Consider the following 25,672-nt stretch of genomic DNA (forward strand, 5'->3'; position numbering starts at 1 on the left):
GAACTTGATCAAATTTGGCACAGTCGTGAAATCGCTTGCACCTAACAAATGTTAAACATGACTCTCTATAGCATACTTTTGTGTGCCTATTACCAACTACAGATCCCCCGATTTAAGAAAATCTTCACCTGAAGGTCAGAAACCGAGTTGCGACTCAGGAAATCCAAATTTGAACTTTCGCTTACATTAAATATTCATAAGATTGTAAACGACTTACGTGAAATAAATTTGCATCGAGATACCAGTTTGCACTTAATTTCAATGGTTTTTGAAGAATTGGATCTCTAACAATTTTCAGTATTTCCAAGGCTTTATGTAAAACTATTTCTTCCACTTTGTCTTTTTCGCTGGTCTGGAAATATATCGATTCAATTTTGGGCAAATTCGTGAGCATATTCAAAAACACATTCGATACATTCATAAAAGGAAATCTATATCCTAATTTTAATGTTTTCAGATTACTAAGTTTTGATATGAGATGGAAACAATCTGGACCATCGATTGAACAATCCAATGTGACTAAAGAACTGAATTGTGACAATTGCAATATGCTTTCCTGGTTGATGACTAGTCCCACAATAACTAAATGCTGAAGAGTTGTTGGACATTTCGTGGCAAATGCGTTTATGAGTATATGGGGGTTTCCTTCGGGTGTGATGACTAACTCTTCGAGTTGCCCAAGCTGGCCAAAGTTGTCATTTCTACTAAAAAGTAGTACGCATTCCAAAGATTTAAGAGTCGAAAGTTGTAAAATATTTGTAAAATGTTGATAGTCAATTTTTAAATTTCTGATGGCTAATTTGTTTAGGTTTGGTGGATATTTTGTGGTAATTGGAACTTGCATTAACTTTCTTGTTCCAATAAAATCAATTTGAAGTTCTTCCAGCTGCCTGAGCGGAAACAGGAGATCAATACAAACTGTGTCTGTTAAACTGAAATGCAATTTTCGTAACGATTTAAGCCCTGTCAATGCTGCAATATCCTGTTTGTCCAACGAATATTCCAAAATGCTTAAAGTCGTCAAAAGGGGAGTATTCAAAAATACTCTTAGTGAATCATAAAGTTTTCTCTCGCTGTGTGATCTTATACACAGTTCTGTAAGAAGTGGCATCTTTGGAAGGGCATCCTCGTCCTCTGGAATGGTGAAAGCGCATTCTAGTCTCTTCAACGATCGTACAGAGGTAATTGCCTTTAATTCGTGAAAACTAATTTGGGGTTTCTCTATAATCAAAGCTTCAAGAGATGATGGCGAATGCGACGAGATTTTTTTAAATAGTTCCTTTAAGTTTCCGTATTTGTATGTTGTAATAGTAAATTCCTGAAGCTTCTCTAATTGGCCCAGAGTGTCGATCCTACGCGAATCGGAAAATGCACATTTAAGTTTTTTAATCGATGTAATTTTTGAGATTTCCAACAATTCATCAGAATTTATAGCATCGTCAATAGTCAAGTGTGTAAGGCTTGAGTTTATAGCCAAATTAGAGAAAAGTTCTTTTAAGGAACCGCTTTCATGTTTAGCCATTATATGCAATATTTGCAAGTTTTCCAGTTTTCCGAGGCAGGCATAATCACTCATATCAAGATGTCTTATTGTAGATGGCTCTTTTCTTAAAACTAACTTGTTTGCTTTCTGATAATATTTTATTGAATGAGGTTCATTTTGAATAACAACATCGCCTTTGGAATGTCTTAAAAAATGAAGTACTTGTTTGGGAAATTTCAGGTTTTCGTGTACTTGTATTTTCTTATAAACTATCTGTGGTGTTACAACTTCAAAACTTCTGGGATCAGAGAATTGGCAAATGAGCTCTTTCAATGTTTTTATTCGGCTTATAAGAAGACTCTCCTCATAATTGATTGATATATTTGTAATATGCAATATTTTGAAATTTGGCAACTCTTTTGCGGACAGAATCTGAAGTAACGAGTGCAGTGCTCTCAACTTTTTGTGTCGTATGCAAAGCACTTTGCTGTGACCATCATAAGTGAGCCGATCGGAGCCATAACAAAGATTCTTCTCGATCTTAATATTGATGATGGAAGAGAAGAACATTTTGAAAACCACTTCTGAAGAGCTATCAATGTTATGAAATGACCTAATTTCCAAATCTTCAAGTTCGGTAAATTGAACGAGACTTTTAATGCATTCATCATCAGAGAAACTGCATTTCAAGCTTTTTATGGATTTAATTTTAATTAATTCAGAAGTTAAAGACAAATCCAGTGATATAACAGGTGATAGATCAAGAAATGTTAAAGCTGAACATGTATTTGAAGCTATAGCTATGAAAAGCTTTTTTAATGCTTCAATTTCAACTGCAGCATTCATATTATCTTTGTCTGTATCTGTCCTAATGGACGGCCATTTAATGGTCAGTTTCTGAAGGTTCGGCAATTCCCCCAAAACATAAATATTACTCAAATCACAAATTGTGCATTCAATGGTTGTAAGAGATTTAATGGCAGAAATTTCTAAAATCTCGTTGCATGTCAATACAATACCATCTTCTGTCAAATATAACTCATTGGATTCCCTATTTACAAATTCCAAGTGCTGGAGAGTCTGTGGCATTATGCTTGCATATCCTTTCAATAGATTAAGTGAGCCAATTATATTCTTTAGTGTAAAAATATATAGGTTATGCACATCCGTAACTTCGGAGAGGGCAGCATACTCACATATATCAGGCACTTTTAAGTGTCGAAAGTAAATTTCCAAAGTAAAGGGTTTAAAATAAATGCTGACATGGTCAAAATATATCCTTAGAGAATGATCTTTCCTTGCCTTTAAAATCTTTACCAGCTCTTTAGTCGTTTTAACACCTTGAAATTTGGATTTTATTATTAGGTCTCTTAGTTCACTTATGTGCGACAAATGGCCAATGCTTTTCGTTTTGATAAATCCACATTTCAATTCTTGTAATGATATTATCTGGGAGATAGCATAGCTCTCTTCATCATTCATGTGGGCATCTTCTATGATAAGAATTCGTAGTCGTTGTGCAGCTAACCGCTCAAAAGAGGCCTTAGAGAACCTATTTCATGTTCTCCAGATATGGTCAGCTTGTCTAGCCTTGGTAGTCTTGCCAAAGGTGCATACTTTGCAGCATCAATTCCAATTGTCATAAACAAATTGAATTCCTTTAAATATTGTAAGCTACCGCCAATTAGAGCAACGTCAGACAATCTGCCAGTGGTCTCATTACTCATGATAGAAAGTGAGTGTAAATTTGGATTGGATATGCAACACTCGACCAATTCGTTCACAATTATTCTGCCATTCAAATTCAGTACTTCAAGTTTGTGGAATTGTGATAAATCTGGTATCGTATAGCCTGTGGTACAAAATGTCAATTAGATTTTACCTAAAAAACTGAGTTAAATCTCACCTTCTAGTTCAATTCTCAAATTTTTGACAGAGCCTTTCTTTTGAAGTGCATTCATAATCCCGTCAAAGTAGTCCAAGTGATTCGTCATTGCACAGGTTGTGTATTTTATAACGACGTGTGTCAACTGTGTTTTTTCATTTATATTATCAATGAGTATTTTGAAATATTCATTTTGTTTCTTTGGCGTAAACTCCTTCAAGCCATCGTAAATCTGATCAAAATTTATAACTATTTCAAAATAATCCACGTTATGGAAAATGACAAGATCTCTATACAACATGGAGTCCCAATGATGGAACATTTGGCTTATATATTCAAATGTCTGCACAAATGTAATCAGTTTCGCATACTTAACGGATAGCACTGTGCAATCTCCATTTTCGATTTCACAAATCATTTTGAGTTGTCTAAACATTTCGGCAATGCAAGTGTAATTTAGTTTTGAAAATTGGTTTTCATTCATTTTGATATTTTTCATAAATCACTTATGAATTTTAAAAAATTTTGCACAGATTTAAGAATTATCACAATCACAACAATGAGTCATCTGCGTTAAGAATTCCAAGTGTTTATCAGCAGAAGTGTTTACCATTCCGATTCCGAAATGTGTTCGTCGTGGAGGAAGGCGAGGAACTGAATCATTATTAACGCTTATAATTCGCCAATTTTCTCCCCGCTCTTCGAGGGCGATTCGGTTAATGATTAGCAACGCTCAACGTGTTCAGAGAGAATTCAAATTTAATTTCGAACAAATTTTTTAAGAGAGAAGTTCCAAAGAGAGCCTCTTATCGCTTCTCTCTTTTGTCTCTCTCTCCCACTATCAATCTGTATTATTAGTATAATTTGAATCGTGAATGATACCTAGTAAACCAGATAAGGCACTTACGAGGTTATTCCTGATTTCTTTGGTGTATTGAAAATGTCTCTCCAAAAGGGTTATTCTGCATTCGAAATACTTTAGGAGATTTGACGTTTTGTGTCAGGCAAACTTCAAATGATTTAGGAAAAAACAAAATGTAATCGATCGAGCCTTAATTCTGGTGTCCCCTATAATTATAATTTTAGTATTTTTGTACCCTTTTTTCCAAGTTTTGTTTAGATTTCCATTTTTTAGCGACGCCCTCTCCGATTTCCAATGATAATATTATAAAAAAAGCGGTCAAGAATAAAAGAAAATTAAACAGATTTTGGACATTGTCTTTCTCAACTTTTGACAATTTCAAAATTGTAAACAAATATACTTTAATTAAAATAAAAGTCAATAGTCTTTCCTTTTTTTTATATTTTATTTGTTGGCATTGTTTGTTGCCAATACTTTTATTACCTTTCTTTTTTGTTTTGTTGGAAAATCATACATATATATATATATATGTATATATATATCTGTTTTAACGTAATATGGATTCTTGTTTTGCTTATACATACATTTATATGGAATACGCTCATTTCATTGTTCGATTAGTACATTTGAAATCGGATTTTTTTTTTTTTTCGTGTTGTATGCTTTAAAATTGTTTCGTTTCGACTAAATTGATAAAACACATAAACGGATTTTTACTGCCTCATAATATATTAATGTTTTATGTTTCGATTTTACTTTAGTTTTTTTTTTTTTTTTGAGTGTTTCATAACAGAAAATTTTGATAAGCCGACAAATTGTGTGTGTGTAATATACAATATAAAGTTAATTTTCCTCATTTTATAATCAATGTTTTTTAATAGTTAGGCTAAATATTATTTGCTGGGTTATCATTTAACTAGACATCTATTTATCTATATATATATATATATTCATTTTATGTTTTGCTAATGCTATAGTTAATGTGTTTTGTCTCAGTTTTTTTCTGGCAATATTCATCCAATTAAGTGAACGTGCTAAAGTTTTTCTTTTTTATAACAAATAATCTGCATTTTCTTATTTTCCTTGTATATATATATATATATAATATTGTTGCTTAACATGTGTAAATTGATGTGGGTCAGTGTGGTGTGTGTGTATGGTTGTGTTTTGTGTGTCCTTTTTTTCAGCTAATAATATAGTGTTTTGCTTTGCTAACGTTTCTAAATACCAGGCCGATCCACATCTAACAACTTAATCAGTTATATACACTATTATTAATATTTTTCTTTGTTTTGTTTTTGTTTATATGCCACTATTTTCTTTTGAATTTATTTTTATGCATAAGTTGTTTCTATGTATATAATGCTACAATACATATCTACAAATTGTCATTATTTTTATTTCTTTATTATATTGTTGCTAGTTGGCTATTATCTAGGACAATGCTGCTTGCTGCCTTTTGTCTAAAATTTATATAACCGCATAAAGGGAATACATTTTTTTCGTTTTTTGTTTTTGTTTTTGTTTGGTATATACAGGAATGTCTGAAGGGAATTTGAAAGTAAAATATTTTTCGGATCGCATAGCTTTAGACTTACACATACATATAAATTGATGTGACAACAATTACATTTTTTCAGCAAAATTCTTAACTTGAAATCAAAAAAGAAACACAAAATGCATAACTAAATCTAAGTACTAGCTGCTCAATTAAAATACGCAAGACTCTTTTTTGTTTGTATACCCTTGACCATAATCTGACATAAGAGTTTGTAATTTGCGGAAAATATTCTTAGATATAGCCAAGGGTAATTTAACTACGACACTGCCGCAATTGGATGAGCCTTTTCATAATTTCATTCCATGTTTTCTCTGACTAATTGCACGGGTATATATTGATTTATCTTATTTATGTATGTATCTCATAGAACCTAGGTATAAAAAACATGTATTAACATAGAAATATTTGATTGATTGTTTGTTGTAAACACACACATGCATACCATACATTTCATTATACATATATAATTGTTTTCTGTTTTTCTTTTGCTTCTTGTGTGTGATCCGAGATTCATTAGATTTAATAACTACCAAGTCCTTAGTTCAAATATGTATAGGTTTCCAATGTGGTTAGCTGCCAACCACAAAAAACAACATTGCTGATTGACTACTTTGATTAGGTTAGAGCAAAAACTTTAATATACACATATCCATATACACATTTAACATATACATGTATATGCATATACATATATATAAATTACTGATAATTAAATGTGTAACAGTCTTTTTTAGTTCACAATTATCAAAAGAAAAAATGCATACAAAATTAAAGAAATTGAGGAGGAAAGATAAAATCAAGCAGCATCTCATAAGTGGGCGTGTCTGGGGGTGCACTTAATAACTAAGAAAACATATATTTTATAGCGATCTAGTAGATTAAGTAATTTTGTCTGTGTATGTATATCTTTTGTTTTGTGGGCAGTAGCTGGCTATAATACTTTAAAGATAAGATATATTCTCCATATTCTTTTTTTCTTTTTTTTTTTTTTTTTTTTTTTTTTTTTGTATATGGTAAATGCTTGTATTATGCGTAGAGTTTGAAATCAAAAAAGAATCGTTTATATCGTTCGACAAGATTTTTGCTCCGCCTTTTCAAAAACTAAAGAATGAAGGTTTTCCCCCTTTAATTAGCATAGTTGTCGAATGAGCCCAAATATTCCAAAGCAGCGCGATAACAGAAATGATATTGATCCTGTAGAGAGAAAAGACGGTGATTACAGATTTATTCTCCAAGTTTTGTACTTCAAAACTCACCTCAGTTTGCACCATGGCCGGACGTTGTGAGCGTAATATGCGCACAGTTTGGAATACATCGAGAACTCCTTCATATTGCATGCGCTCGAGCACAATGCTGAGGGTAATAAAGACACCGGAGCGTCCCACACCCGCCGAGCAGTGAACTGTTATGGGTCCATCTTGGCCGAATTGCTCTTTCGTCTTGTGCACTTGGCCAATGAAATCGATGAAGCCCTCGCCAGATTTGGGTACACCCTGTTCGGGCCAATCAATGAACTGGAATTGCCGTACAGTGCGGGAGGAGCCATCGCGGGCATCGGTTACCTGAATGAAAAAAACATAAAATAAATTAGATGGAAAATTGGTCTACTCAAACTCAGAAAGTGCAACAAAACCGATTACGAAAAAAAACTATATATTGTATACATGTTCACATTTGGTGTAGTTTAATAACCAAATCAGCGGAGAGTATGTAATCTTTTACGATTGTAGCTATAATTGGTTAAGTAAGAACTTTGGCTAATCATTTGGAACATTACCAATCTTTGATATGTCATTTTCGAAAGTGATTCTTATGCTTTTTCAAAAAAAAGGAAGGAAAAAAGGGAATAGATTCGGCCAGTATCGCATAAGAGTTTATGGAAAAATATAAATATCAATCGGTGATTCGATTTTTATTTTAAAAGGAGGAACTTGGAGCGTGGACCTGCTGACTTGTCCCTGAAATTTGACTGTCTACAATCGGTTTAATAAGTTTCAACAGAGCGCCTTTCTTTTTGTTTATTATTTGTTAATTAAATACTGCTCTATCTAGTGTTTCAATCAATAAGATCATCGCGCAATGAAGAATTACTTTGAAGACCACACAAAATTGTATTTTTCAGGTAGCTTAAAGAGTTAGCGTCAAGTAAATCGGACACCATGCAGCCAATTTTTGAAAACAAATTCAACATATCAACTTTTATCCTTTAATCCTTTAACCTTTAAACTCACCTTAAATTCCCTTAGCTTATACTGAGGCATATTGTATTCGGCAATGGGATCCACAACATAATACTGATAGCGCACAGAGCGTTCATGAGGCCAATACTGAAAGCATTTCTCCTGTAAGGCAGAATAATATATGTAAGTAAATATTTGAATTTAATGTATAAGTGGAGCACTTACTCTGCCCATTTCCTTTAGTTTGGTCAACATGACTACAATGGTGGAATTGTGTTCCCAGAGCATGCGCCAAAAGTCTTCGGCTGTATCCTGTACTGGTCCCTGTGCCGCAATGTAGGCCGAACGATAACGATAGCCATCAATGAAACTGGCGTTCACATAGTCGCTGCCCTCAATGCCATGGATGGGTGTCAAGTAGACGCGACTCGATTCATATGGAAGAATGTGTACCAAACGATTCTTATGCTTATTGCATGCCAAATTGGCGGTGACAAATTTCGATGAGTCCATTTTGACGTTGGACAACTTTTTGAATTCCACTTCCATGCCGGAAATACTTTCGCCCGGTTCGGTGGTGAGAAGTTTCTGTAGATGGGAATGAAGATTACGGGCCGGCACTTCGGTCTGGCCACAAATGATGGCCTCCAATATGGCATCGTGTATAAAGATATATTGATCTTCGGTCTGAACCATATAATTGCGCTGGGCACGCAGACAGGTAACATGGCCATAGATATCGATAATCTTCTCGTGCTTCATGCGCTCCAACATGGAATCAATGACTATATAGCAACCAGTACGTCCCACTCCGGCTGAGCAGTGCACAATAACGGGTCCGGATTCGGGAGGAGTTAGGGCACGACAACGACGCAAGAATTGCAGGAACGGTGCCGGATGATCGGGTACTCCGTGATCTGGCCAGGCTGTAAATTGCAATTGTTTAATCTCACGCCTATCATTGAATCCCTGACGGCAAAGTTGGAACGTCCGTATGCTATAGGTGGCCAGCTCCTGGGTCTCGGTGATGGTCACAAATATTTGTCCATAGGTCTCAGTGCCCCGCGATGGCCAATATTGATCACATTTAATGCGTGTGCGCTCCTCCAGACGCGTCATCATCACAATGGTCGCTGTCTTCAGTTCCCAGCACATGCGCCAGAAGTCTGCAAAGGTCTCTTGCAAGGGTCCTTGGGTGGCCACATAGGCATTATGCTTGCGATAGCCATCACAGTAGTTGGCGTTAATGTAATCCGAACCGGGTGTTCCTTCCGGGGCTGCTGGCAACTGGACACGCGAATGATCATAGGCCGTGACATTGGCATAGCGATTCTTCGACTTGTTATGCTCCAAATTGGAGTTATCCCACGTGAATTGCTGGCCCGGCTCAATGCTCTCGTATTCTTGGGAAAATTTCTGATTGTCATTGGACTTCAGACGTTCAATGTGATTGGAAAATTCCGATATGGGTATGGGTGGATGGGAGATCATGCCGGGTGTTTGGAAATTCAAACGTCGCATATCCACGGGATCACTTGGTGTGGGTCCAGCACCCAAATCGGCAGCCATTAAAGGACGGGTGACTGCCGCCTGATCAGGAGTTTTGCAGGGTTGACGACGCCGTTTCACTACGCAAAAGACAATCAAAGCAGTCGACACAATAAAGGTGGACACCATTAAAGGCAGAATAACCCAAAGGATTTCCGGTTGCTCCTTGTTCTTATTCACCGAAACTTCCGGTTCCGAGGGCCAATTCGGATCGGGACGATGTGGTCGCTCTCCAGGCGGTGCCTCTCGCATGTCCAGCGACAAGAACTCCGAGAACGGACTGGAGGTATACAGATGCTTTTGCGGTGTATCCACCACAGCTCGTACGAATATCCTGTAACGTTTCTCTCGCTCCAATTTGCGATTCGTGAAATTATGATAATCGTCACCAGAACCCAAATGGAATGTAAACGGTATCGAACGCTGTGGAAACTTAGCTGCAATATATGGAGCATTGGGCCGTTCGGGTTTATTGCGGCCTGGCAGCAGGTCATCGGTTAGAAACTGATCAGGATTCTTGTGCAAATTTGATTTATCCTCTGGCACCACAACCAAATAGTAATGCGAAATCGGACCATATTCCTCGGAGGCCTGAGGTAATATAACCAGAATCTCCTCACCATTCACCACACCATAGAAATCTGGCTTAACCATGGGCTGTGGAGCAGCCATTTGGGTGGTCACGGTGATTTTAGTGGGCGGGCGATAGGAATAATCCGAGGGTATGGCACTAACATTCACATTGTATGTGGTAAACGGACTCAGCTCATTTATCGTATGGGTCTTTACATAGTGCTTTAGTATAATTTCTCTCTTTTGAACCGTTTGCGTTTGGGAGAATCCTTGCGAGTCCACAAAGACTTTCATGGCATCGAAACTGATCTTATAGTTGACAGGGTTCAAGCGTATGGGTGGCGACCAGCTGAGTGTCATCGAATGGGTACTCACATCATGGGCCCGCAAATTCAGAGGAACATCCTCGGGTTTAATGCGAACTGTAACCTTCTCGCTGAGACGACCGAGGCCATTCTTAAATCTAGCCGCTATGGCCACAGCATATTGGGCAAACTTTTCCAGATTCACCAAATCTGCGGACTCTGTTAGGCCCACTGTCTTGGTTTGCCAGTCATCGAGATCCTCGACAGCTGTCATCGTATAGAAGATTTTATAGCCCAACAATTTGCCACGACTGGGCACGGGTTCCCACCAGATTTCCGCTGTCTGTTCGGATGTGGCCACCGCTTGAACCGACATCGGAGCTCTGCCCATATCGCGTTCCGTCTCCACAGGCAGTTTATCGCTGAATGGACCTGCTCCCTGCTTGGTATAGGCTCGCACCTTAAAGATATACTCAGTATTCTCCTCTAGATTGGTAAAGACCGCCTTTCGCAATGTCATATTCCTCTCTGAGCCCAAGCCGTGATCGATTTTCTTATGGAACACTACATCGTAGCGTGTTATTATGCCATTACGATGTTCCCTTGTAGGTGGATCCCAGGTCACACACACCACGTCGGGTGTCTGGAAGCGTACTGTGATATTGGCAGGTGGACCACTTGGTGTGCCCTCGGGAGTCTGGAACATCTTCACTGTCTCTTGGCCTATACCAATGTGATTACTTCCGGCCACACGAAATTCATACTCCACACCACGTTCCAGATCATTAAAACGTTTCTTGGTCATCTGAGGTCCTGGTAGCATCTCTTCCTTCAGTGCCTGATCCTTGACACCCCAACGTAAGCGATAGCCCCGCAGCTCTCCATAAGTCTGGGCAGGACGCTCCCATTCCAGTTCGATTGATACAATTGGATCACGTTCCATTATCTTGAGACTGACAGTGGGTCGAACGGGTACACCACCTGGGGTCTTGACAATAATCGCAGCACTGCGATCGCCATCGCCCTTTCGTGTCAGAGCAGCCACTTGAATGGAGTATTTGGTGTCGGGTTGAAGTCCAGTCACATTAAACTCCAGTGTGTCCACCACATCGAATTTCAATGGTTCATTTAGAAAGCCCTTGCCCTACGGAAAAGCAAAGAATTGTTTTTATTAAGTACAAGTACTAATGATAATATTTTCTAGAAAGGTTTCGATTGCATTTATCATTAATTTTTTTTTTTTTCCAAATTCCCATCCTTACTTTATAATTTTGAAAAATTTGCATCCCTTAATTTTACTTCTCAATTTTCAAAACATTTAAACATTTTATAAAAAGATGATGACCTTAAAAACTTTGCAAATTTCATAAAAATATTCAAAAAACAGAAAATTGTTTAAGATTCTGAAAAACAAAATGACTTTGAAATTTAATTTGATTAATTTAAAAAAATAAAATTGTATTTCAAATAATTAAATTTGTATATAAGGACATTCAAGGAGCATAAAGTTTGGAAAAGTTTGACAAAATATTTTAATAAATCAAAATCTCATTCATTTGACGTGATTTTTCAATAATTTGATTTTAATTTTTATAGATTAGAAAAGATGTTCAAGCCAATTTAAATGGCTTTCACTTTAGGCCAAGGTAACCCACCCCATGTTTACATTATGTTGATGTTCACTTTTCTAAATGATTCTTACCTCATCACGCATTTCCTGGGCATGTATGTGATAGCCACGTATAATGCCATTTCGATCCTTTTCTAGTGGCGGTTTCCAGCTCACATGTATCGATGTGGAATTCAAAGGAGTTGCTTTAACCTCCTGTGGATCGCCAGGCACTATATAGACGATGATGTGGAATAAGCAATAGATTAGTAAAAGGCATAAAAAATTGCGATCAAGTTATATAACAGACAAAATATACGTACAAAATTGCTTATGGTAATGTTAACTATACGTAATAACTAACTTACTTAACTCTAAGCAATAGAAACTAAATTAGATCCTATGTAAGAGATAGACTAGAATTGCTGACTTATTGCCATTGTCAAGAGTCACCACACCACAGACAGAGAACAGTTTGAAAATCATATAATATAATACTTTGGTAATAGAAAACCAAGTAGTGGTGCTTAGGTGCTAGATAGTAGTTATTAATTAGTTTGTGTAAAATAAGTAATTAATTAGGTGCTCAAAAAAGTGAATAAGAAGAGGTGCAGTTTTTGGATACCTTGCTAAATATAAGATTATAATATTACTTATAGAATAGATTTCAAAAATGTACACAAAAAATAGAACAAAAGTCAAATTGTGGTTGACCATTATCTTTTTTGTTTTGAAACAATTTCAGTTTCATGTAATTTTTTTTTTTGTTAAATTTTAATCATTTGGCAAAAACAAACATGTAAGCATTCAAAAAAGTTTTTACGGGTTTGTGTGCAAAAAACATATAGTAGAAATCAAAAATATATATATATATGTATATATAGATGTATATAGTTTTATGTATATATACGCTAGAGCTTCAAAAATCCTTGCTGACTTTTTTGGTAATAGTTTTTTTTTTTTTTCGAAATAGAGAAACATGTCAAAAAACAAAATAAAAAAAAATAGATTTCAGTTTCGTTTAAAAAAATGTTTTTGTTGTTTTTTGAAGATATTTTGGAAAGTTATTTCGGTCAACATTTCTGGACCGAAATCAAACGAAAAAAAGAAAAAATTTCAAAATTTGTATATAAATATATAAATATTTAGTAAATATATAGTTGCTATATTTGGTTTTTTTTTTTTTTTTTTTGCATTCTTAAACATTATTTTGGTCAACCATTAAAAGAATACTCACTCTTTTTCTCTAAATAGTTAAAAAATGTTTGTTTTTTTTTTTTTTGGTTTAGTTTTGTATTGTATTTTGAAAAATAACCACCATCCATTTATAAAGTTGCGTTCAAAAATCAAATTTCGCATAAATTTTTTTTTTTTTTTTTTTTGTTGTTATTCACATCAAAAAAGTTTTGTCAAAGTTAGTTATTTTGTTTTTTTTTTTTTTTTGTAATCCATTTCGATTTTGCATTCAAAAAAAGATGTGTGCACGAAACAGAGAGCAAGTATTTTGTAGGTGCAAGGTGCGAGTGGCCAAGCAAAGATATTGGTTTTTATGTTATATAGTATATGAAAAAAGATATAAGATATATATAGGATTCATTTAGTTTACATTATACAAGTTGTTGGTGCATTTTGTTCATTACGGGTGAAAGAGTTGGGGAAACGTAAGAGAGGTGTAGAGTAAGAGATCGAGAGGGTGGGAGTTGGGGTGGGGTATAGATGGGGATGGAGATCTTTAAACAATTACACGACATAACGAAAATTAGAAATAGAAACAATTGCAAAAATTGATTACACAATACAAAAAAATTGTACATATTTGTTGGCACACCCGATTTTGATACTCTACAATACATGAAATTCTCCGTGGAATTATTTATTTGTATCTTTAATGATGTGGTATTTTGTAGGATGACAGAGCGACAGATTTAGATAAGATGAAACTTAGTAACTGATGTAAAAGCTTAAGAATAAGATACTTAATTTTCGTATAGCTAAATACTTAGCTTATATTATTTTTATAATATGTTACAGTAAATTAAATTTTTATTTCGTTTTAGTTTTATGTTAAAATCCATTTTTCTAGTTTTATGGATTGACCTTGATCTTTATGTTAAAAACTTATTTATGATGCTTTAATATGCTTTAACTCTGATTTTCCCAACTTAATGAAAAATCTAAATTTAAGAAAATTATTTTTCTGGAAAATTGTTGATTATTGTATTTAGATTTCTCACAAACTTTTTCACCTTACAAACGTTTTTCTCTAGGTGCCATTAAGTACAACATTCCCTAAGTCAGACTGGGAAAATTTTTTTTCAATATCTTTAAAGTACTAATAAAATGTTAGAAAAACTGTAAGATTTCATTTTAATTGTCGGTTTCTTTTATTTAGCCAACTCTTTGCGTTAGGTCCTCATCATTTGGTCGACATAATACGTATACGCATAGTGGTACACTTAAACTCGAAACATTTAAAATAATAATATTCAAATTACTACGTTAAAAATTATGGAACCTATCTAAATTTCAACACTTAAAGTGTTTAACATTCAAAACAAAAGAGCTTTAAAATTTTTGTAAATTTTACACGCAAAATGTAATAAAACCAATTAAACCAAAGATGATCGTTAAACGTTAACTGATTTTTAAAATTTTGGGCCTAAAACTAGGTAAATTCCCTTTCCCAAATGCAATATTCTTTCTCTAGAGCTGAACAGTTTTCGATAGCGGATCCAAATATATATTTCTTGTTGGATGAAATCAATAACGATTTTACCGAAATCTAAAATTTAGCAGACTTAGATTAAAAATATCGCATTGGGGATAGATAATATACCTTTATAGTCCACCCTAGGTCAAGATCAAAAGTTATGGCTTTAGCCATAAATTCGCTGGTGAACTAATCTAATTATAATTAAAGATATAGGAAATAAATGTAAGCTATCAACCTAACTATATTTTTTTAGAAGCACTGACAAAAAAAAACCTCCATACACTAGGTATTCGAAACCTGATCAACTCATCTACCAAGGACTGCACTAAACTAATATACCCATACATGTATTTCTATAAATTTATTTTAAATGTATGTATTCAATATTACAATTTTCATTTAAAAAGTCTGAAAATATGACTTTTTCCCTTTTAAAGATTTCAAGCAAAGTTCTTTAGTATACTTATCTATATTTTATGTTTTATAATTTGTTTTTTATTCACCCACCATTCAAATGTTAAAGTTTTTTTCTATATTTTGCTATCTCTTCAGTTTCGGTATGCGACTTCATTAAAAATTTGTTAGATAATATGCATAATACAAATTATTCAGTTGCAACTGACGGGGATACAAATGTTAAATTATGCTTCATTAGTGTTCTAGGCAACACTGCACAGTATAGAGGGGTCAACTCTATGCATAGAGAGCTTCGGATGCTGCTGCTGCAACTGGTCTCTTAACATTTTTGTCATTTCGCAGGCATTCACAGTCACTCTCACACACACATACAATACACACAGTGCTGCACTCCCACATACTAAAAATATAAAATAACTAAAATGCTACCGTTGGAAGTGTTCTCCATTTTGTCTTCTTTTTTGTGCTGTTGTTTTTTCTTTTTGTTTGTGTGTGTGTGTGTGTGTTGAATGGGACGAAACGAAGCAAGGAGCGCGTGCTAAGCTACCAATGCTCGAGGTGCTCATTTTTATATCCTTTTTGTATTTTTCTTCAGTTATTTTTTTGGGTTTCTACGTGAACAGGACGTGTGTGAGTGTGCTGATGTGTGTGTGTGGGTCTATCTGTCTGGAAGCACAAAAGAGAAGCACAAGCTCTGCTCTGCTTGCTTTACGAAATTTACAGAATACAAAATAAAGAAGAAAAAAAGGAGACAGGGAGAAAAGCAAGTGCCCAGCTTTAGACAGGTGCAATGCATTTGCATTTGTGCTTGTGTGGCAGCTAACAAGCGCATCACATCATAACGAAATACGTTGGAAACATACGAAATAAAAACCATAGCATACTTATGTGCTGACCCTTTAATGCTACTTGCCGCGGGGCTATCAATTGTGGAAAAGAATCAAAATGAGACCGACGAGCGACAGAGAGTGCGGTAAAAGAATATATACACATTCATACTTGGGTGCAGTGAGTGGCAACTAGCTTAAGAGTAGAATTAAATAAATTAGTGTACACTTAGCTCTTTACACAGAGCTCTGTGTGGGTTTATATTTTTTTTTTGGCTAGCCCCATCCATTTTAGTTTCTACTCAACAATTTCGTATTTTGACTGAAACTCACTGTCATTCGCATGTGCTCAGGTGCTGGCTTAATCAGTGCTCTTATGGTGCTTAAACTTTAACTTAGTGCTAACTAAAGTGATAGATAGAGTGACTAAGTGAGTGGGTGATTCGAGTGGGTGAGTAAGTGAATAAGTAAGAGCAATGGACGTACACTAAGGATATCTGTTGTTGTGTGTATTCGAAATGGTGCTTAACAATAAAGTACATTTAATTTACGGTGCTTAGACGTTTAAATTAAGTGAATTCTTCACTCCTGCCACCACTTTGCTGGTGTTGAAGATTGTTGAAACGAACAGTAAACAAACCAGAACAAAGATATATAAAAAAAAAAAATCAAATACAGTACAGCAAATAAAATCAAAATGTAGTAAGTACGTACTTTATAATGAAAATAGTTTAAATTTTTTTTGGTTTTGTTTTTTTTTCTCTTATTTAATTTTTATTTTTTTTTGTGTTTTCAACAAGCAATTCAACAGCTAAACAAGCAGTTGGAGGGATCAGTTAAGTGTTAAGTAACTAAGTAGGTGTAAGAGGACGGCTGAGAGTGAGGACCAGAGGTGAAAAATAAATAAATCAAGAGATGATAATGTAATTTTAAGTTGGTTTGGGTATCACTGCAATATTTTGCTATATTATATCAAGTGGTTTTTCCTCTGGTTAAGAGAAATGTGAAAATTTGCCTCCTAAAGTATGCTACAGACATGCAAAAATTCACTTTTACATTATTGAACTTTTGTTATCTCTTGTTACTTAAATCTTCTGCGGCAAAATACTTTCTCTATTGCTGTTTCAGTGAAAACCAAAATTTTCTTTACATCCCCAAGATTCCATGTTTGGTTTAGGTTAAATCATTGCCAACGTGATAGAAATGGAATTGAGTTTAAACTGTAACTTTTTTGATATAATGAAGTTTATATGAACTAAGTAATAAGCAGATATCAATGCCATAAAAGTAAGTAAAGAAACTTTAGTTAGAAGCAATCAGTCAGAAATATCATGAAGTTACCCACATTAGGCCTAAGAATACTTAACTCTCGAGACTATAGCAAATTTTTCTGAAGAATCTGAGATATGAAAAGTAAAATTGATGTAAAAGGCTTTTACAAGAATGGAAAAATTTATCGTCCATCGTTGATCCTTGAAAGTTTCTTTCAGAATTTATTTAACTTCTTTCAATCTGCCAAGGGCTAGAGTAAAAAATCTTTTACATTTAGAAAATTTTTTCTATCAAAATATTACTTTCCTACGATATGTTTTTTTCGAAAATCAATTGACAAATGTAAATGAATGAAATACTTCTGGAATACCTAGGCTCTGAGTCCATTTGTAAGGTAAAAATGTAAAAAGTATTTGAAATCAAACCAAATGCATATGGACAAATGTGTTAACTGTGCAAACATGCAGGTGATTGCAAATAAAACTTAATGAAATGTGTCAACAAATAATAAAAAATTAAATGCTTTACAATTTAAGGATATTCAAATATTAAAGGTAAAGCCGAAAAAAAAAAATTTGAATAATTGTGTGCAGAAATCAATTTAAGGATTTTTGCATTGTGCGTTATTTGCATAGCAATGAACAAAAAACAATGGGGGGGGGAGGAAAAAAAATATATACACACACACAAACATACGCAAAAAAAGTGCTGCCCAAAAAGACAAAAACCCAAAAATCGATGCAGTAAAAGAGATAGATAGATAGTGTCAGTGAGATAGAGATAGAAAGTGGGTTCAAAAAATTCTTGTATTACACCGAGCTTGTGCAAATGTTATTATATTTGTAGGCATACATGTAAATATTACATTTGTGTTTGTGTGTGTTTTATGTGCGTGTGTGTGTGTGTGTTTCACGTGAATTGCCATAAATAAAATTATAAATAAATAGACCAAAAATATTTTTGCATTATTTGCCAAAGGTAAACAAAACAACAAACAAAGAAAAAATAAGAGCAAAAATGCGAGGTATAAATAAAAAATTTTAACAAATTTCTCTGTTATGACAGGATGCTAAATTATTCCGAGGGTTGTTCAGCAAATCTCTAATCAAACCTATATTATCTTTTTATTGTAAATAGCAATTCTGGGTCGGTGTTTTCTCTTTAGAGTTATAAAATCAACTTTAATAACATTCAAATTTGTCATCTTCGTGACTCATTTACAGACCTCTTTGTAAGTTTTTGACCGAAAGCCTTCTTTCTTTGAATTCATTGGGAAGCATAAAGGATCCCATTTATCAGCTAAGTGCCTCTAAAAAATAGCCTTGAATTCTGTGATTGATTTCTCTTTAGAGTATTAAAGAAATCGCCATAGTATAAAGACATTTATTTTACACCTTACATTTAATTTTTAGTTTCTGATACTGACAGTCTTTGTAATACTATTAAACGTCTTAAGAGATTTAAAAATTGCTGTTTTCTGATTAACATTTAAGAGAATATCAAACTATTCGAATATTTGAAGCTTTTAATACATGTTGAACAACCCTCGCATGTAGCTTTTGTTTAGATGCCTGGTGTTTTGTTTGCATTTATAATTGCATAAATTTAATTATGTAAATAAATCAATTAAATATTTAATGTCATTTAAAAAAAAAAACAAAAAACGCACAAATTATAGATTTTTCTATTTGTTTAAAGTGTGTGTATGTATATAGTACATTGATGTATTATGTGTATATGTATATGAGAGTGTATTAATGAATTTGTTTTTCTTTTGGTGCTCTTACAAAAATAAGAAAAATACATAGAGCTTATGTCGATTTCGATTTTTGGTGCTATACAAATTACCACAAAAATTGATGCATTATTATCAAAAAAAAGTATTTATAACAATTTCAAATTTCAAATTTTCAAAGTTGAAAAAGTTGCTTGATTTTTTTGTTTTTGTTGCATTGCATTTGTTGTTTGTCGAGACAAGTAAAAAGATATATATATATATACGTTTTATCTTGCATATACAGAGTACACAATATAGAAGTTCTGCTAAAAAGGTATTTGGATTTTTTTGTTTTGGTTTTTTTTTTTTTATTATTATTAGATTGTTTGTTTTGTAATAGAGAACAAGTGCAAAAAGTAGTAGAGTAGTAGTAGTAGTAGTAGTCAAAAATTGCGCCAAAAAATATGCAATTTTACCAGTACCAATTGTAAATTTTTGAAAAATTTTGTTCAATTGAAATCAAATTTGTTTCAAAATAAAAGAAAATTAAATGAAAATAAGCTTAAATTGAAACTAGAAATGTCAACTTGGATGTAAATTAAATGTAAATAGAGGAACAGACTAACTACGAACAAATCCGTAGTTTTTATACCCTTACAAATTGTATTTGACATTGACCAATACGTGGGAGAAATGTTATCTGTTATCCAGCTATAAAACTTTTAAGAATTGTGGTTGTTATAAAATTAACTTTCTGTATTAACTCTTAGGTGTATTTGAAAGAATGTTTGATTTTATGTGATGCTGATGTTTGATTATATGTTTCAAACCCCTCCGTCTATATATGTATGTATTTGCTTTTCATTAAATTTCAACTTAACAAACCAGATTACTACAATTGGAACCTACGCACAAGTCAAGAGAAAGCTAATGCCGAGCTAACACAGCGTTCAAATAATCTGCTCGAGCATTTGAGCTGTTTTTTGTTGATACCGATTTATTCGTTAGGTATCGAAAATAACCCATCACTAATTAGAGAGAGCAGAAGAAATATTCAAAACTCTTACATACAACAAATATGACAGGTTATCGGATTCCTAGAGATAGTCTAATTTATTTATCGATCATAGAAAACACAACTCTTTAATCCCTATTAGAGTTCAAAACAAATTTGTTTGGGTATTGCAATTAAAAAAATTATAATTAAAAAGGGATCATCACTACATAATAGTTAAACAAAAGACATATGTAGCTGTGTTTCAAAAATAACTGCAACAGCTTCAATATACAATGATATGTATGCAAAATGTGTTATATAAATAGAAATATCGAATATTTACGGCCAGTCGTTTTGCTATATAAATGACTTTTGGTAAATATATATAGAACCGGTTTTGCAAAAACGAATAAACACAAAAAGAAAGGAAATTATCCATTGTGCGGCATTTTGAGTTCCAGCCAGCTGCTATCATTATCAAAATTCAAAAATTGTACAAAATTTATCGATTAGTTTGGTTTGATATTACATATGAGAGTATGAGAGAGATTTTTTTTTTCTGACGAAGGATAAACTTAAAAAATCTGATAAATGAGTTCAACAAAAATATAATTTTTCGGTTTAAACTTAACAAAATTTAAATAAAAATATTAAATTACAAATTAAGATAAGGGGATACCATTTAGTTAAGAACTTACGTTTAGGGGTTAAATTTGTTTGGTTTTTTTTTTTTTCATTTGTGAGATTTTAGAATACATACCATCCTCTTGAGTGCGTAATATGATGGGATGTGAGCGCGGACCATCGCCCACTTTGGTGCCGGCCAACACCCAGATTTTATACTCAGTCCAACGTTTCAGTTCATCGAGGACAATGCTGGTCATGTTCAATGTCAAAGTGGTTGCCTCATCATCTTCACGGCCCACCTCAACGCAGAAGACCTTATAGTATATGATGCGTCCATTTGAACGCTCAATTGGCGGTGGCAGCCAGCTAAGGGAGATCATTGTCGAGCTGGTCGCTACAGCGGTGATATTACGTGGCGGTGCACCTGGTACTAATTACACAATATAGATGGGAACGGAACGGTATTTGGATGTGTGCATTTCGATTTGTTTTTGGTTTTTTTTTTGTTTCATGTGCAAAAGCCGTATAAATTTTTTTTTTGTATTTTTGGTTAATAGATGGAGAGAGACAGTGTCACCATCATCATCATCATTATCATCATCATCATCATAATAGCGTTACAGGTAAACCAAATGAAACGAAAAATTGTTGAAAACCCAACCAAAGGGAAATAAAACAAAACATGAAACGAAATGGAGAAAGAAAATAAAAATATTGTCAACATTTTTAAAACAAAAAAATCAACTGAATATCAAGACATATATATATAGGTAGGTATATTGAATATTTAGTTATAAAATATATCCAATGGTTTATGCAAATAATATTTTGCTTTTATGATTCATAGTTTTTTTGATGTTCTTGTTATTTTTAATTTTATTTGAATTGTGCATATTTTTTGGTAACGAGTTTTTGAGCTGAAAATATATTCCTTTTATTTTCTATCAGGAGGTTGAAATATAAATTTATTCAAATCATACATATTTATGCTAATATATAAAAATATGAAAATTAGCATGCTTCGATTAAGAGAAAACAATGCATATAAAGAAGGTGAAATATATCTAATATCTATAAAATACACTACAATAATTATAATATAAACATTTATTTGCATAAACCATGTGGTATATGTATATAAACATAAAATTTACAAATTTTTCTTAATAATTTCAATTGCTAAATCTAAGTAAATACGTTTATGTATATTTAATTTTCAAAGTGCTTTTTCATATTAATCACTGGCATTTTGCATGCAGATAAATAACATTTCATTCAATTTAAGACATTCCACAATTACACAAAATGGAGTTTGCATTGAAGAAGAGATACGTTTATAATCACTTCGTTCGTCTGAGACTTCATGCTATTAAGCCACAAAACAATAATTGTCAAGAGTGGAATCACTTAAAACTTTAATTATGCCTCAAATTATAAAATAAATGTGAGGAATTTTGGTTTGTGGGGTTGGATAATATATCTATACATACATTAGGTATATACATTTGTATGTATATATACGGATGAATATGGAAACCAAAAGTGTTATATTATGCACTTTTCACTTCCGGCATTTTGTCTACAAAATCAATTTTCTAGACGTTGATAATAAACCGAGAAAATGCACCTACACACATACACCCACACATAAAGTAAGAGTGTGTAAAAGGGATAGATTTAGCTACGTAAAGAGATATAAATAGAGACTTAAAAACAGGAAGACAACAGAGATTGGTTTGTCGCCTGGGAATTTTGGTTTTTGCGGTTGCCTTTTCGGTCGGTGCAAGTTGGTGCAAAATTGTGAGATACAAACACACATAGATACATAGATAGATAGATAGATGGATAGATGGATTTAAAGAGCTGCTTATAATTTACATGATAATTCTCACATTCAGCAAAACTAAAACTAAACCAAGAGACTATAATGATAAATCGTGCATAACATATCATGCATTATTGTATACAAAGAATTTTGTGCATTATAATTGGAAGTAATTTGAATATAAATTAAATGCCATTTGATACTCATGTTGCTAATGTTGTCTGTTTCGGTGTTGTTCTGCATAACTGAATTGGTTGGCGTGGTGTGGTGTGGTATTGGTTTTATTTTGTACTGGATTTCTTGGTATTTAAAGTGGATTAGTTCGTCAACAGATCAGAGAGTACTTATAAAATTGACAATGGGAATAACATGATATGCAATTACATTAATTTTGATGTCACTATATAAATAATTCTGACGCTTTAACTACTTTCAATGTAGCAATTTCATTTAATTGCAATTGTTGATTTATGAAATCGAAATTGATTTCTAATTTTATATTAAGATACTTTATAGAACTGAATTGATTAATTTCAGACCTCAATGACAGATAAATTAACTAGTGAGTTGAGAAATTTTAGGCAATATTTTTTTTGTTTTCATATTATTTAAGTCTCAAATGACTAACGACCGATTATTAAAAACTTATACTTTGGCTTTTAAATAAATGTCTGTTTTAAGTTGATTTTAAATTAAGTTGTTATTTTGTTAACCATCAACGGAAGAAATTATTGTATAAGTAGATTCCTGACAAGGATTTAAAATTTTACTTTGTTATTAGATATCTCGCATAACTTAGTTTCCAATTCGTATAACTTTCTCTGATCAGTTGATAAACCATTTATATTTATAAGGCAATGATATAGTTTCTTTGGTATATAGTATTTAGTTTATATATATAGGAGGTGTTCTATGTGCGTTTTATCTTATATATGTATGTAGGTATTTATGTATGTATCAGTATATTTATGTACTAAGTAAATTCTCTGTAAATGCTTTATGTGTTAAGTATGTTTTGTATAGAATAGTAATGACTATGTAATGTATAATGTTGAGTATATAAATAGTTTACTAATAGAACTTAATTATATGCTTGCAGGTAATCGAAACAATTACAAATCGTACAGTTTATATATGCATATGTATATGTATAAGTATATATATAAAGGTAGATATTTAAATAGATTCATAAATGAAATTTAAAATCGATAAAGAGAAGAAAAGTGCAAAGGTCACATAATCATCACATACCAGAACATTCATCATTCATTCAGACCTTTTACCTGTTTCCACGTAAGCTTATCGCAGGATCACACTCATATACACACACACATAGTCTCTTATATACTTTTCAACTACATTTATATGGACATTTGTTGATTATGTAAAAACATGTTGTATATATATAATATTCATAGTTATGTTTAATATATGTATATATATAAAATTAAATATGAAAATTCGCTGTATCACAAAATTATATTGTACTTAAGCCTATGAAATTGTGATATCAATTACTACGTCTCGACTTAGCCTATAGATGTTATTATATATGGAGAATTCAATAAATCATTAATAAACTTACCATATTGTTTGGTGCGTACAGGAATCGGCGGTGTGGTAGCACCTTCACCACGTTGAGATCTTGCCGCTAGCCATATATAGTACAAGGTATCGGGATATAGACCATCAAGCGTATAGGATTCCGAGTTCGAAATGCGCCTAGTGGGGATTAGGAAATTGAATTAAAATAAATATCCTTACAAATGTTTATTACTTTTGGTCAATACTTACTTATGATGTGCCTGATTGGCATATGTATCATTCCAATAGAGTTCATAGTGAACGATATTCTCACTGGAATGCGTGGGCTTCGACCATTGCAATGTGACTGCGGTCTCGCCGATATCAGTGGCCCGGAAATTGCTCGGTTGTGATGGCACACCTGTGCGTTTTTCGTTTGGAAGGAGGCATTGGTTTGGTTTCGTATGGTTTTTCGGTATTGGCGCATTGATGGTATTCCATTTGGTTTTTGGTTTCGTAATAATGAAACGGAAATTACGGAAATTAAATAAAATACAAACAAATCAATGTGGCATTTATATTTATATGATGATGCCTCCCCTTTATACATATATCTCCGTCATCTCATCCTCCTCATCATTATCATTGAGGATGACAGACGCACACTAGACGCATCAATATGCAAAAATTTTTGGTAAACAAATGGATAGGAAATCGCATGAAATTGATTGAAATGCTCTATGGATGCCGATGTCATCATCATCACCATCATCATCATCGTGAGGAGAAGGCCAAAACAACAAGAACATAAGAGTCAACTGTTCTACATTTTGCCAAACCAATGGAAAATAGATTTTAATTTTTTTCCATAGGTTTTTCATTTGGTTAGTTATCAGTATTTGAAATCATTTTCAACATGAAAAAGAGTGGGTGATTGATTTCTCATTGTGGTCGTCATTTCAATTTAAAGCATTTGTTTTTACACCTACCAAATACATACATATGTATATTCGACTATTAAAAATTTCCATTTTCAAAATGTCTTTTTCATTGCTCTAATGTAACATGAAAATTGTCTACATAATCCTTATTTGTCCTGGTTTGCATAATGAAAAGCTAACGAATAAGACTATACATAACATTTTAAAAAAAAAAGGGAAATACAAAAGATAATGTCAAAAACTAGAGAGAATAGAAAAAAATGAATAGTAAAGAGCAGAAAATAGAACTAAGCAAGTAGAACAGATTTATAAGGAAGAGAACAGAGAAAAAAATATAACACCGAACAAAGATTGAAGACGAAATCAAGACATAAAGGAACATAAAAAAGACAACATATGGCCTATAAAACGAATGTAAAGACAAAACGAAAGCAGACTAAAAGGGAAATTCAAATCGTAACATAAAGGAAAGAAAATATGCTCAATAGAAGTACTTAATCGTAAATGTTTTACTTAGAATCCATAGATGGACAGCCAAGAAAATGTATGTAATAAACGATTGACAAGTAAATGTGGAAACATTGATTTTCTCCTCAATCGCCTTCTCCTTCAGCGTCTTTGAAGTGGTTTTATAGACAATTTGCGACCTACATGGCATACATACATACATGGAACTTTGTAGGTAAATTTACAAAGTTATTTATGTATTTACAATAAATTTGCGGGCAGGTCAAGAACTTAAGCCTATAAGACGACCGGACAAAAGTCTTCAAGTCATTGCAGATGAGACCAGACTAAAAGCAGAC

At 33.2% G+C, this 25,672-nt stretch overlaps 1 protein-coding gene across 8 annotated transcripts in view; it reads right to left on the minus strand.

Moving 5' to 3' along the window:
* Positions 1-4,722: 4,722 nt before the first annotated feature.
* The window catches only part of Lar (tyrosine-protein phosphatase Lar), a 155,396-nt gene continuing 134,446 nt past the window's right edge, over positions 4,723-25,672 (minus strand). For 4 of the 8 annotated variants that reach the window (XM_068295644.1, XM_068295646.1, XM_068295643.1 and 1 more), the window contains 8 exons: positions 24,196-24,346; positions 23,987-24,123; positions 20,710-21,006; positions 12,100-12,239; positions 8,197-11,541; positions 8,023-8,133; positions 7,048-7,353; positions 4,723-6,985 (listed from right to left, as the gene is read on the minus strand). In XM_068295644.1, coding sequence (XP_068151745.1) covers positions 6,917-6,985; positions 7,048-7,353; positions 8,023-8,133; positions 8,197-11,541; positions 12,100-12,239; positions 20,710-21,006; positions 23,987-24,123; positions 24,196-24,346 — 4,556 coding nt within the window. In that variant the 3' untranslated portion in view covers positions 4,723-6,916. The remainder of the gene's footprint in view (positions 6,986-7,047; positions 7,354-8,022; positions 8,134-8,196; positions 11,542-12,099; positions 12,240-20,709; positions 21,007-23,986; positions 24,124-24,195; positions 24,347-25,672) is intronic. The other 4 variants (XM_068295648.1, XM_068295647.1, XM_068295649.1 and 1 more) reach the window with 2 other exon arrangements.

This window comes from Drosophila tropicalis, unplaced genomic scaffold (assembly GCF_018151085.1).
Source record: "Drosophila tropicalis isolate 14030-0801.00 unplaced genomic scaffold, ASM1815108v1 contig_845, whole genome shotgun sequence".
In the NCBI taxonomy this organism is placed as follows: Eukaryota; Metazoa; Arthropoda; class Insecta; order Diptera; family Drosophilidae; genus Drosophila; species Drosophila tropicalis.